Genomic DNA, 14,134 nt, shown 5'->3' on the forward strand with positions numbered 1-14,134 from the left:
ACCAGCGGGAAAGGGGGAGGAGTCGCAGCTATCATCCGTTCCAACCTGATCGTCACCTCCCTCGCTGGCCTCTCGCTGGAGGAGTCAGACAATCTTGTACTGAAAATTACCACTCCTGACTCGACAATTGCATGTGTTCTTCTCTACAGACCCCCGACCCCAATGCCTACTTTTCCTATGAACCTGGCCGACCAACTTGCTAACTTAGCACTCGAACACTCCAAAATCTTTCTGATTGGAGACCTAAATTACTGGTACAAAGACCCCCTAGAAGGCCCCCACTCAGCCGAACTATCGGACCTCCTCTCTAACTTAAATCTCACCCAACTAGTCTCCTCCGCCACCCACTGTAAGGGCCACATCCTCGACCAGTTGTGGTCTAACACCACCTGTACCACTGCCCCAACCATACTGCCATGCATCTGGTCTGATCACGCTCTCCTTCAATTTAACCTTTGCATCTCCCCTACGACCACTGCCGCACCAGCCGGAAGCGTGTCAGCCAGGAATTGGAACTCAGTCAACAAACCTGCTTTTTTAGAGTCACTAGCCAACACCATCCCACCTATTCAAGACGAGATCAATTCCTCGGTCTCCTCGCTCACCAACTGGCTCAACACGGCCAGGGATTTTCACGCCCCTCTTAAAAAAATCAAACGGGCGAGACGTGCTGACGCCAACCGGTGCGTTTCCACTGACTTAAAAGCAAGGAAACTGGCCTTACGACAACTAGAACGCCAATGGCGTCGGAAATACGACCCTGACGTAAAAAAATCCTTTACGAAAGCTAGGAAAGAATACATGACGGCCATCCTGATGGCGAAAGCGTCCTATTTTTCCTCTAAAATTCTGGAATCCACAAATAAGTCTAAGGATATCTTTTCCATCCTCAATGAACTTACAAACCGTGACACGGTCCGACCCAAGATCATCCCCACCCAGCCTTTATGTGATTCACTGAACGTCTACTTCATTGACAAAATACTGGACATCAAAGCCAGCATCCCTCGACCAGTGTCCCCCCTTACTACTGGCATGTCAATCAAGCCGAATCACTACATCTTGAGTAGTTTCCCACCCATCACCCAGGATCAACTTCGGGAATTACTACTTCGAGTAAAATCCGGTGCCCCTTCAGATAGCTGCCCGCCCCACATCCAAAAAGAGTGCTTCCTGACCCACCCAGCCCCGGCCCTTACACTCTTGAACAAATCCTTGACTCTTGGTCTAGTCCCCACAGCTTTTAAAGAAGCCATTGTCATTCCGCTTCTAAAAAAACCGGGGGCAGACCCAGCCTGCAAAGTCAACTTTCGGCCGATCTCGCTGCTGCCCTATTTGGCAAAAGTCCTTGAGGCACATGTGGCCAAATGCCTATCTAATTTCCTCGAGGAATCCTCCTGCTTCGACCCCCATCAGGCAGGCTTCCGGCCTGCTCATTCAACCGAAGCAGTAGTCACGACAGTTCTGGACACCCTGCGCGACTGTGCTGACAGACGCTCTCCACAAGCCCTGGTGCTCCTAGACCTCTCGGCCGCTTTTGACACGGTCGACCACAACATCTTGATCGACCGTGTCAAACAAGCCGGCGTCAGGGACCTAGCAGCCGGCTGGCTGAGATCCTTTTTGACTGACCGTAATCAAACTCTGCGCCTTGGTGACTTAATGGGCACCAAACAGGCCGTCACCTGTGGAGTGCCACAGGGCTCCTCCCTGTCTCCTCACCTGTTTAATCTGTATATACTCCCTCTGATCCAGACCTTAAGAGATAAACAGGTGAGAGTCTTCAACTATGCAGACGACTTACAGCTGCTGTTCACCATCGATAACACCGAAGACTCCATACGGCACTTCCAGGCCACCATGAGCTTCATCAAAACTTGGATGGACCAGAACCAGCTCAAATTGAATCCGGGTAAAACTGAACTAGTCCTGACCGGTGAAAGCAGCAAGTACTGGGGCCCGCATTATTGGCCTTCTGAACTAGGTCAAGCTCCAACACCTTCCCTGTCAGCCAAAACGGTTGGAGTCACTGTGGACAGTGACTTATCTCTTAAAACCCAAGTTGGTCAAGTGGTCTCCAAGTGTTTTTTCCAACTGAAGAAAATACGGAAGGTACGCCGCCTGCTCACACCTGAGGCACTCACCCAGGTGGTGATTTCTACTGTATTGCCCCATCTGGACTACGCAAATGCCATCTACCTAGGTCTTCCCAACTACCTAGTTAAGCGACTCCAGATGGCACAGAACCATGCAGCAAGACTAATTCTGAACCAACCCAGGCGTCAGGCAGCCACCCCCCTCCTTAGGAAACTACACTGGCTCCCGGTGGCCCAGCGATGTGCCTTCAAAACTGGTTGCATAATTTTCAAGTCCCTTTACTGTAAAAGCCCATTATTCATCAACAACCTGATTTCCAAGTACACCCCGTCCCGCAACCTACGCTCACTCCATCAGAACCTCCTGCAGTCGCCTTCCTTCAACTTAAAACGTGCAGGAGGTCGTAGGTTTGCCACCCTCGCTTCCTGCTTGTGGAACTCTCTCCCGATGGAGACCCGGAATTGTCAAGATCTCCTCTCCTTCCGGAAAGCCTTGAAGACCTGGCTATTCAGACAAGCATTTTCATAATTCTCTTCCCTCTTATGTTCATGTTATTGCTGATCATAGCGCCAAGCAACCAATCGGTGACAGTGCGCTCTAGAAATATTTTAATAAGATAAGATAAGATGACGTCAGGAGTCCACGTCGGCGCGAGGCTACGAAAAAAGAATTTCCGAATGTTGCTGACGCAAGGGGTATTCACAAGGTGAGGAATCCACAGGCAGATATAGTATCTACCAGAAAAAGCGTTACCGAAGGTAAGTAACTTGTTCTTTTGGTATCGCACCCATTTCTACCACTTACAAGGAGAAGGTTGAAAGCACAACAAATTGGAAAAATAAGCTATGTCCCACTAAAATGCCAAAACTGTATAGAAGATGTTGGTTTTCTGACAAAGGTCAGCCTTTTCCTGAAAGCTAGGAAGATGGTGAGTTTAGCACCACAAACCCTTCGTTGATACCATTTGCAGGAAAAAATACAGACGCTTTCTTCTGCTGCACCTTTTTCCCATTTTTCTCCAAAAAAGATTTACCTGTATTTTGGCTAATTTCTCCGTCCCCTCCAAGGGTACCTTTGCAATCCCCAGGATGTTGGAAGAAAAGAAGACAAATTTTGCAGGGATGCCTTACGTGGACAAAAAGTTATTGGGGCCTAAGCGCAAATTACTCCAAATAGCCAAAAAAAGGCCAAGCACAGGTGGGGAAAGGCCTAGCAGCTGAAGAGTTTATGTTAAACTTGTGTCAAATTACAGTCGTTATATGAACTGTTGGTTTGTAATATTTCCAATGCTTGATTTTCAGTTCAAATCCTATTAGAACTATACATGGATTTCCTTATCATCTGTTCTCACTTAAGTTTAGAATGAATTTTATACTTTGAAACCGCAGGTCACCTTCCGAACCGAAGATGGTAAACCAATGGCTATTCTTCGGGTTAATGTGGAACCTCAGCCCCATGTCATCGATCAGACCTTCCGGTTCTATCACCCTGAGCTGACTTTTTTGAAGAAGTCCATAAGGCTACCTCCGTGGCACTTGCTACCAGGTGAATCATATTTTCTCAAAATAAATTAGTTTTATGTTAATGATTATGCTCACCTGTAATTGTTCACTGCCTAACCTAATTAGCAATTGCTGCGAGGTGCTTGAGAGAGCTACATTCTAGGGCTAGGGTCCATGGTTACAAAGAATAGCCTAGGATATCGGGTGGCAAGAGGAACAGCAGTTACAGTTAAATCTGTAACATGGGATTTGTACATGTGCATCATACCACTGGAATAATGGTTAGAAAGATAGAACAGTTCCAGACATGGCCAGAACAAACCCAAAAGAAAACATATTTGTACTAGAATGTTGGGAGGCTGGAAAGCCAAGTCAATGTATGTACTAGTGTTGGAATACGTTATTTTTGGGCCTGCAGAGGTTAGGGAAAGAGCTTTGCGGATGTTTGTGAATTTTTGGGAGTATTAGCTGACAGGTTCCTATGACAATCCACCCACTCCCCAGAATGTGGTTACACCTGCACAAGTGAGAAAAAACTTACTACTGGAAGTTAGAGGGAATGGGAGTGAGAAAGAGTTAGAAAGACAGCCCAAACTGCCTTGGCCTTCGTAGGCAACACTCTAGTTTTTTAAGTCTTGTACTACACCACGGATATGCATGGATGTTCCCTAGTAGGTTAATGATTCACTAAACAAGAATTGAATACATAGGATTTTAGTATCAATGATAAGCATCGAGGTGTAATAATATTGTTATAGTGAGTTTTCTCACCGGGTCCTGGATTGCGGGTCACTGTGAACCTAAACCAAGCTGTAAAGAAGCTGATAATTCATTACTCCCACAACATGCCTGGGAACTTCTGCAAAGAAAGCAAACAAAGAAAGGGCACAGCAATATAACAAGGCCAAAACAAGGTCTTAAATACAAAGTCAGTCAGACAAGCAGAGAATAAGAAACCAGAGAAACAGTAGTGGGAAAATAAATAACAAAGGGAAATGGTGATTGAGTAAACAGCTAGTGAAACACCAATGCAACACGGATAGTTGCTAGGCAGCTCCCATTTCCCGTTTATTTGTTAACTGTGACACTGCTTATTGTGACCCGGAAGGCCTGCCCCTTGATCTTAGCTGACCTACTAGTCACAGTGTCCCTGTCAATAAGACTCTACTGCATTTATTTGAAACAAGACTCAAACTCCTGGCTCATTCCTGACAATGTCTGAGGGAAGGTTGTTCCACAAGCACAGTGCTACATTAGTGAATCTCATGTCACCACTGCACTTGTTTCAATGTCTTGGTTAACATTGATTAATAGCTGTAGAGCAGAGGGAGCCGGTCAGTTCGTATTTTTAATCTTACCCTGGAGGTGTTTGGGGACACAAAATCTAAGCAACTTTTAGGCCAGCCAGGGGACCTTGAATTTGATTTTTGTCTTGTACAAGGAAGCAGTGGAGGGTTGTTACGTAGGCTGACACATTTTTTATCCTGAGTTCATCTTCAGGATCTTGAGGTTTTTGCAGTCCTTTTATCAAATGTGAGACCACTTGGCATTGATGTAGTTGAAGAGGGAATTTACCAGTGCTTCAACCACCATTTCTTAGTTATATGTGGTCATTTGCAAATGGATTATCTTGATTTGTTTAATTTGGAAAACTTTGCCCTTTACTACTGCTCCCATTTCAGATATATATTGTACCAGGGGTTGTGAAAGTGAATTAGTTATCTTGTTGGTGCAGTGAGTGGAGAAATGTGTGGGCTTTAAAGGTGTATTATGGCGAAATCAGTACTTATTTTTCCAGAGTGACAATGAAAATGGAACCACGTTTGTTGCAGAGGATCTGGGTGTGCGGTAGACAGTGGAGGTTCGTTGGAACTAGATAACCTGTTGTACATCATTGAAATATTCCCATGGGGTGTTTACAGGTTGAGTCACGGTTGCAGTGAATGCAATATTTTTGTTTTCCCAAATGGCTTTGTGGTATGGGATTTTTATTTATGAGGTTAGCCGTGAAGGTGGGGCTGGAATGTTGGGCCATGTGGATTAATCTTTTCAGCATTATTATGTGGAGTGATATTTGTTGATGAAATAGGTATTACTGCGTTCAAGTTTTGAAATATCACTGTAAGACATAACTTTGCGTACATTCAGGGCCCAGGAACATAAGGTAGACATGTCTTCTCTCCAAGTGCATTGTCTCAGGAATGTCATTGTTCTAAACTTCCTTTTTTCTGCACATAAATTGAGACCTTCTGATCTTTTATCATTTTTTTCATTGACATCTCAATACCCATTGCAATTTTCATTATTTGCAGTTTATTTATCTAACATCATGCGTTCTCGTTACACCTTTAATACCTTTTGTACAGTCTAAATCGCAAACCTTAATATTATTGCATACTCAGCAAGTTTTGTAACTGAGAGTAAGATTAAAGCGACAGGACATTAACCAAAATAACTACTTTTCAAGACCATCCAAGCGTTTAATGACTCCTCTTGCTAGCTTCCACGCCTCACTGCTTCTAGAGGTAAAGCAGAGGATTTTAACATCATATTGTTGACAGATTTTAGGATGTCTAGTGTGCCATTACAGGAGCTTGTATTATGAATAAGAATAACAAGAAGTAATGAGAGTAGGTCCCTCCTTCAGTCTCTTGTTATGGAGGCTGGAATTATAAATCTAAGAAATACTTAAACCACCTTGCACCCTCAGGTTTAATTGCAAAACAGACAACGCATTGATCCAATCCGACTATCACCATGTTTGTCAATCAGTACTTAGCCTTGTGATAAATCCTGTAGGACTGAAGAAATCTGCCCAATCCCTGTAATAAAACTCCTCACAGGCTCCCATAGAGCCAAAAAAGTATCATTCTGTCACCGCAACTATCATAGCCAACCAAGGTATTGGAAACTGTGCTATTTCAAATACAACAACATCTAGGTAAATTCAGTTTGCCCGATAGCCTTTAGTCGGGCTTCATTACACGCTGTGTAACAAAAATGATTCTGGTCTTATCTTGATAGCCACAGACCAAGTGGTAATGTGCCTAGTAGTCCTACTTTTGCCCATGACTTCCTACTCTACTGCATCTCCTCTGAAGCACATGTAAAAGTCAGCCTTAAAACTGGTTGGATGTTTTCTGTCCAGGCTATCACAGTGTGTAAAACTGGAGCCTAACAGATTAACTTAGGTTGAGTCCCTTTCTGAAGTTCCTCAAGGGCCCACACCAGCACCCTCAATGTTAAATAATTTCATGCTACTACTTTATATGATTTTGACAATGACAAATATTCATGGCGATCACACAACCACAGTGTGGCTTTGTTGGGGGGTCTGAATAAAAGCTGAAGAACAAAACAAACTCAGCAATTTTTCCAACCCCCTGATCTGTTGGGCTGCCAACCTCGTTTGTGAGATAGACAATTTAAATATCATTTTGAACGAGCAACTTAACCAGAATGCACATATTGGTTCGGTTGTCCTGCTTCTTCTGTCCCAGGAAGAGAAGCGATCTATGCATCATATTGATTAAATCATTGTAAGATTGTTCTGGGGCCTCATACATTCAAAGCTGGACTATAGCAACAGCTTAATGGAATGCCTTCCTTCTTATCAAATTGTCTCTTTTTAGTACATGCCCAACATGGAAGTCCAGCTGATTCTGACCTTTCATAAGCGAGAGGGCATTGTAGGGTAATCAGGTCACTGGATTGCCTGCCAGCCCAACAAATGACCTCATTTAAAATTCTGTGTGATGTCAAAAAATATATTTACAGTCAAGTGTTCTATATCTCAAGCACAAAATCAGTAAATACTGTTCGGTGAGATGGTAATGATCACCTGATCTCAAATTGTTGACCATTCAAAGGATATACTTGAACTGGCTAGGCAACCACAGTTTTTCTGCAATAAAACCTTAAATATTGCAATTACTTCCTTTGTAAGTAAAGAACAAATCCTCCCTTTTAAATGTGCTGAATGCTCTCAAATACACATCTGGCCCATATGAAGGCTTTTTTAGTAGTCAGGCATTCTTCTGTGTTTTGATGTAAGACTGGCATTTTAGAATTTCCTTGCAGTGACAGAAACGAGCTTTGAAAATGCAATAGGTCTCTCCTTTGATTAAGTTAAAGCCATTTGCTTTGCTAATGGTATTGTATAGCATAGCAAATTGCTTTCACTTAATGAAAGGCGAGACCTATTTCATTTTTAATGCTTATTTTTCTATTATGCGTAGTATAATTGGGTAAAAAGCCTGTGGCAGAAAGTTTGATAGTTACAGGACACCCCGTGTCACCTGAGGGATCTGTTAAGTCGTGTTGGCCGCAAAAAAATTATAATAAAGACACAGGCATCAATGTAACACTTTCTAAACTAAAAACAACTTTCAGGAAATTGTGAAAGTGTTGGACATTTCTAGAAGACGGAGCAAAGAGTTATAACAATCTTCCCACTACTGGTGTTGGAGGGGTGATGTACCTTTCTCTACCCTCCCCCAGGCAGTTTTTTTTTTTATACTGCCCCATGTTAAACATCCAAACAGGTTGCCCTATGAAGGCATGAATAGTTCATTGTAGCCTGCCTTTCCTATTGCATTCTGCTACTTGTAGTCAGCTACATTGCGCACAATAAGGGGAATATTCTCCGGAATTTGGTGAAAGGATCCTGAAATGTCATCGAGGCTGGTGTGTGCACATGGGTCCTGCTGGTATAATGGGGAATATAAAAGTACAAGTACCAGCATGCATACGAAAAAAAAAAGCTTGTCACACATATAGCACAGCCTGGAATGTATCCGACTCTGCATATGTGTATCACTTGGATAGTGAGTGGTTCGACAGGCCCCTCACCTGTCGTCTCACAGGCTCAGTGACTCACCTGACTTTGGTGTCTGTTCCTAACCCTGTGCGCCCAGAGGAATGCTGCCATTGAGAGACACATTCCTGCATAACGAAGGCACAGAAAGGGCCAGTCGCCGTGAGCCCACCCCGAAAACTCAGGGGGAACTGGTTCAACCAGGTGGCGGGTCACGTGACACTCTCCCGCCAATCCCAGCGCGGCGTCGGCAGTGGCCAGGGGAGCTTTAAAGAGTTTCCAAAGGGCCTGTTGAGCAGGTGTGTGTATCAGTCCAGGGCGATCTGCTGGTGGAGGAGAGAGGTGTTTGGAGAGCAGCAGGTGAATGAGGACGGTTTACTGTGGCGGTTTGGAGGCCGCATCTAGCCGTGATGGGACAGTTGTGTACTTGCCACTATCTGAAGGGCAGCTTCTACATTTCAGAGCCGGCCTGTGATTAACGGCTCAATTAGTCTGTTTTTTGGTCCTTAAAACCTTCTAGTGCAGGGTTCTCAAACTATTTAGTATTCTAAGAGAGGGACATTTTGTGCGGCTTGTGCTGTGACCCCCCGCACCTCCTGGCCCCCTTCAATGCCCCCCGCCCCTTCAATGCCCAGGTTTTGGGGACCCAGTCCTTATTTGTATTAGTAAATTCAGGCGTGGTATTTAGAAAATATGTTTGTAGCAACAGAATAGTGTTCGATTAAAAAAAATAAAACACACCGGACTTAGCGCCTAGAATGTTAACACTAACCAAAGCACTAGAGGCCTTGTTCTATCTCAGGCTGGGGTCCTTTTGGAAGCCATTGCCTGGCGTCTCGCGCTGGGGTGCGCTGCTTTAGTTTTACGGTTGTTCTGCGGGTTTTCGTGAGTTACATGCGTTGGGCATCCAAAGCTATGGGTGACCATGCCTGGTTAGTCCTTCAATGCGCTATAAAATAAAAAATACTAGCTGGATTGGTTTATTTTTACGTCTTCTAATTGCACATCTCGGGCTGGCCGTAGGATGGAGCGTCTTTTCACGCTTGCCCGCACACCCGTACTGTGGGGCAAGGGCGCACTGGGTGTGGTGCTCGTCCGGGCAAAGGGAGGCCCTCCCGAGGCTGATCTGGGACTACTAATATTGAATTCTAGGCTTCCAGGCGGATTTTGCTTCCCAAAAATAAGTATTCGTTTGAGGCGCTGATGCATCACCTCGTGAGCCCAAGTGCACGCACCCGAGTTTGAACGTGCAACTTAAAATAACGTGGTAGGTGTATGTGTTTTCCTTCTTCTCCGCAATCAATAGTTTTTAACTGAATTGAGGCACCGGATGGTGTAAACCTGCCTCCTCCTGACCTACACGGAGGGTCTCTTGCCCCCCCTGTGTCTGCAGGTGAAAGCCAGATGCAAACATAAACACGCCGCAGAGCTTGTCTTTATGGGGTCATGTGTTTAAACACTTGGCCCCATAAAGATAAGAAAGCTTTTGCGACTAACGTAAATCAGACGAGCCCGTCCAATTGGGCCGTCTGAAAAAAGAGAAAAGTCTACGCCAGGAAAAGCTCTTTCCCAATGGCTGGCCACCGTTTAGCATAAACGGTGACGCCAGCCAATGGGAAAGAGGGGCGGGGCTTAAAGTCCTTTACTGAAGTTCCCTTTAAATCATAACCCACACAGCCGAGACCTAAAAAAGCATCTGCCTGACTATGGCAAGTGGATTTGTTCTGCCTTTCAGTGCCAGGGAAACATTAAGGGCTAGAAGAAGGTAATGAAAATTTACCGATTCTAAAATACCGAATTTTACCGATTCGGTATTTTAGAATCGGTAAATGGGATGTAGGTATTTATTCGGTAAGTATTACCGATTCAGTAATTCCCATTCATTCCTATGGGCCTGGTAAATGTCGGTAAAATAGGGAAACATTCAAGGGTGGCAAGGTGACACATTGACACCTTGTTGCACCCCTGAATAGTGCTTGTGTGCACATATGGCACACATACATGCCCTTCACATGGCACTGTTAAAAATGCACAGATTTGCATTTTCAAAGATATTTGGTATTTACCACCAACTAATAGTTGGTGGTAAATAACGGATCCTTAGAGCACATAAGCACTCTTAAAACTGCTTCCTACATGCCATTTACCGATTCGGTAAATACCGATTCAGTATTTACCGAATCATCACCTACATAGCAAATGGCTCAATACCAGTCGATAAGCCTGAAATTTACCGAATTTCGGGTTTACCAATCAGTAATGAGCCACCTACATCGGGCCATTAAGGTCTGGCAAAGCTATTTGCTTGGAAAACCAATCTTCAAGTAGCTGTGTGCAGGAAAGCTTCAGAGGTCCTAAATCCAGAGTGAGATGTAGACAATAAAGAAACCTGAATGAAGTGGACTCTGTGCTGGAACTCCGAACCGGAAGTTAAATGTGGATCTGAAGCATCCGGTAAAAACAAGAACTCTTCACCTTGCTGGAAAAATTCCAAGGTTCTGACATGTGAGATTCTGGAAAGGCAGATTAGATTTGTACAGTTGTCATATGTTCACCAAACCAACCTAACCTTTGTTTAAAGTTTGCATAGGTTTCAAAACTGTTTGCATTTTTTCTATAATATCACAGTAGCATGAGCAGGTTGTACCAGATCAAGGAAACTGACTGTTCCTTAGCATGTCTGGCTTTTCTAAAATACCCCTGTGGATTCTTAATTCTCTTTAAAGAACAAGCCTAATGCACTGCTGTTCCTGATAAATGCTCTGGATAAAGGAATTTTGTTCTCTTGCTTCATGCTTCCATTTTTGTATGATGTTTCACCCTTTGTTTTTGCTTAATAAAGTCTTGGTGTTTAAGCAAAAAATTGGTCAGCAACTTTATATTCTTCCATTTAAATTAACTAGTTTCTGTGCTGTTGAACATAATAGCCTACAAATTTCCACTTTTATACATTGAAGCTCTGGCTTGGCTACCAAAGATGAGCCAAGGAGTGGGTGTTCAAAAGTCCCAAAGTTTTCGCGAATCTTCTCGCAGGCTTGAATGCCCAACTGCTTCCCTATGAATGCTCACATCATCCTCTTTCATAGATAAGGATGTGCGGTCCCAGTAGGCAGCTGCGGTTGGGCACGGGGGGCTGCCACCACACAGATTTGGGTGTGGTTTGCCGAAATAGGCTTAGCACAATGACCATATGGGTGGGGAAGCAAAGGGTTGACTGGGTTAAGGATCATACCGCCTAACACAGCCACTTATAAGTGCTGATCCTCCCCGGGAGGTTCACACATTGCAGATGGTATTTACTGTCCTATACAGCTGCTGTGCTGACTGTTCCCTTTTCAGGCAATCTCTTCTCTGGCAATCTCTTCTCTTCATTGGCACAGTCCAGCACATCTTTCTCCAGGGCAGGTGCATCTCCTCCATTATAGGCAGACAAATAAAATGTTTACAGGACTTAGGACGCAATGCAGACTACATAGCAGCATTCACGTGTCTTCAGCTATGGAGTAGTCAACATTTGCACTCTCCAGCTGCCCGGAACCCCAACCTAGTCATCAGTGCTCAGTTGCAATGCTCGCTTCTGCAGCGTGTTCTGCCCTGCAAGCTTATCTATCCCGTGGCAATCCTGCAGGCATACTATGCAGTGTGCCTGTGGGAAAATCACTGTCACCACCAGTTCTACAGAGAGTCCTTTTAAAGTCAGAATTACAAGCGAGAGGTGGGCACACCACTAGAGGTCAACAGCAGAATTGGTCCTTTCTCTCCCTTTTTAAGATTCCCATAGATTATTCCATCTCCTTCTTCCCTCTCTAAAAATGCAGAAGGTATGGAGACTTAACCATGGCTGTGTCTTCCCCCGCCCAATCTAATTCTGACTACTCATCATCGTCCTAGTTTTTGCATTAATAGGTGAAATTCTATATGTCAACAAAACATTTGATGAACCCGTTTCGCCATAAAGTTTATACTTGCTCTTAGGACTCTACAGTCAGTGCACTATGCCTAAATAAATTACTGTACGTTTTAAATATAGAGAAATTATGAGGACCCAGAATCATATGAATTGGGTCCACATTTGAATTTAGATTGGGTCTTCGCTGCAAGTCTGACAAAAGCCACCCTTCCTCAGCATTTGAGTTTACACGTCTTACATGTGTGAACGGCAGCCTGCTCGAAGCCTCTTAACCTGAGCTGTCCACAGACAGCTGACCTTTCACGAAAAGATGAACATTGTAGCTTGCAGCTCCGGATCCAATTTTAGAGGAGCATCACTTTGGATGAAAAAGAGTCTTACTCCTTATCAGAGGTAAAAAACCAGAGGGTCAAAATAAAAAACTGGTTTTAAATAGATATAAAATAATTTCCTATAGTGCCATCTTTTTGTAACTGAAAACACTTTCTTTGATTCGATACAATATGTGGTTTCTTCTTACGACAAAAAATAGCCCATGGGGGAAAAGCTTACTGTCAGATTATCTTAACAAGACATTTTAACTATACATCACCCTTTATAAAAATTACAAGGCTATGAGCCAGCTCACAAATGTCTTACCACATTGTTTAATCCCCTACAGTCCCTAAAAGAATCTACCAAGGCTAGGGCCCTCCTGCACCATCTCAACTGACTATGACAACAGTGGATTACACTTTTTCTATAGTCCTATTATCACCCATATAACCCTTGAGAAATATAACTAGGCAGAATAATGTCATCTTAAATCAAAATAATTTCATAATGTATTCTAGCCGCAGATTCTTTACCTTAAAATTATCCCAAGGGGTCAGATGGAATCTGCAACTTTTTCGTGAGCTGTACCCTTGCAAGCTGGTAGGTGATGCTGTTCGGCTCCACGTGGCTTTGTCCATGCCGAAAGTGATGTGCGCAATGCCTATATAGGCGCCACCCCAGTGTGCTGACCTAAGTTATTTTCTTCCTGCACAGATCCAGAGAAGGGATATCCCCAGTCTTTTTTGACTGACTTTTTTTTTTTTACTTTTTGTCAACGCATTTTTGAGACTTTGTCTCTTGGAGTGGTAGGGATGTCTGCAAGGAAGGCTGCTACCAAGCCCTGTGGCACATGTCAATGACAAATGTCGGTGATGAACCCACACCTCATCTGTTATTTGGTGCCTCAAGCGTGACCACGATGCCAAGACCTGCATCGATTGTCATGCCATACACCCCAAGGATAGAGGGTGTGGTCCCTCAAGCTCCTTGCTCCTCGATGAGCTGTGGTCTTGATATCGGTTAAGAGTAAGGTCCCAGGATCGTTTGTGGAGCCACTCCAAGCGATCGTCCTCACAATTGAAGTTGTCCGGACAAGTCCCACAAACGAAGGAAGTGTAAGTAATCTTCAACTTTGCCCCATCCATCAAAGTAATCCGGCGAGACGATGGAGCATAGGGATTCAAATCCTGGGTCTGTAGTTAAGCCAACGCCGTCTCTGCACCTCCCTGAGTTTCCTGGAGCTGGAGCGACCACTGCCCAACTAAATGAATTTTATGTGGCCATGCACCTCATATTTGAATAGCAATTCCCTGCTGGCACGCATTCAGGCCCTGCAGACTCCGGAGGGGCCTATTGCCCTTCTGCCTGCAGGTACGCCCCAGGTGCTAGTTGAGCCCATTGGAAACATGGAGGCACAGTCCCCATACTCACCCCCCACCTCTGACATGGAGCTGGATGGGCATCACCAATGCCAATTCCTGCGCCGACTGGGGC

The 14,134-nt window shown here is 44.3% G+C and overlaps 1 protein-coding gene across 2 annotated transcripts in view; it reads left to right on the forward strand.

The window, feature by feature from the left end:
* The window catches only part of NPHP4 (nephrocystin 4), a 941,192-nt gene that overhangs the window by 804,467 nt on the left and 122,591 nt on the right, over positions 1-14,134 (forward strand). For both annotated transcript variants that reach the window (XM_078642627.1, XM_078642628.1), the window contains exon 24: positions 3,486-3,642. In XM_078642627.1, the coding sequence (XP_078498753.1) occupies positions 3,486-3,642 (157 nt within the window). The remainder of the gene's footprint in view (positions 1-3,485; positions 3,643-14,134) is intronic.

Source organism: Lissotriton helveticus, chromosome 5_1 (genome assembly GCF_964261635.1).
Source record: "Lissotriton helveticus chromosome 5_1, aLisHel1.1, whole genome shotgun sequence".
Lineage (NCBI taxonomy): Eukaryota > Metazoa > Chordata > Amphibia > Caudata > Salamandridae > Lissotriton > Lissotriton helveticus.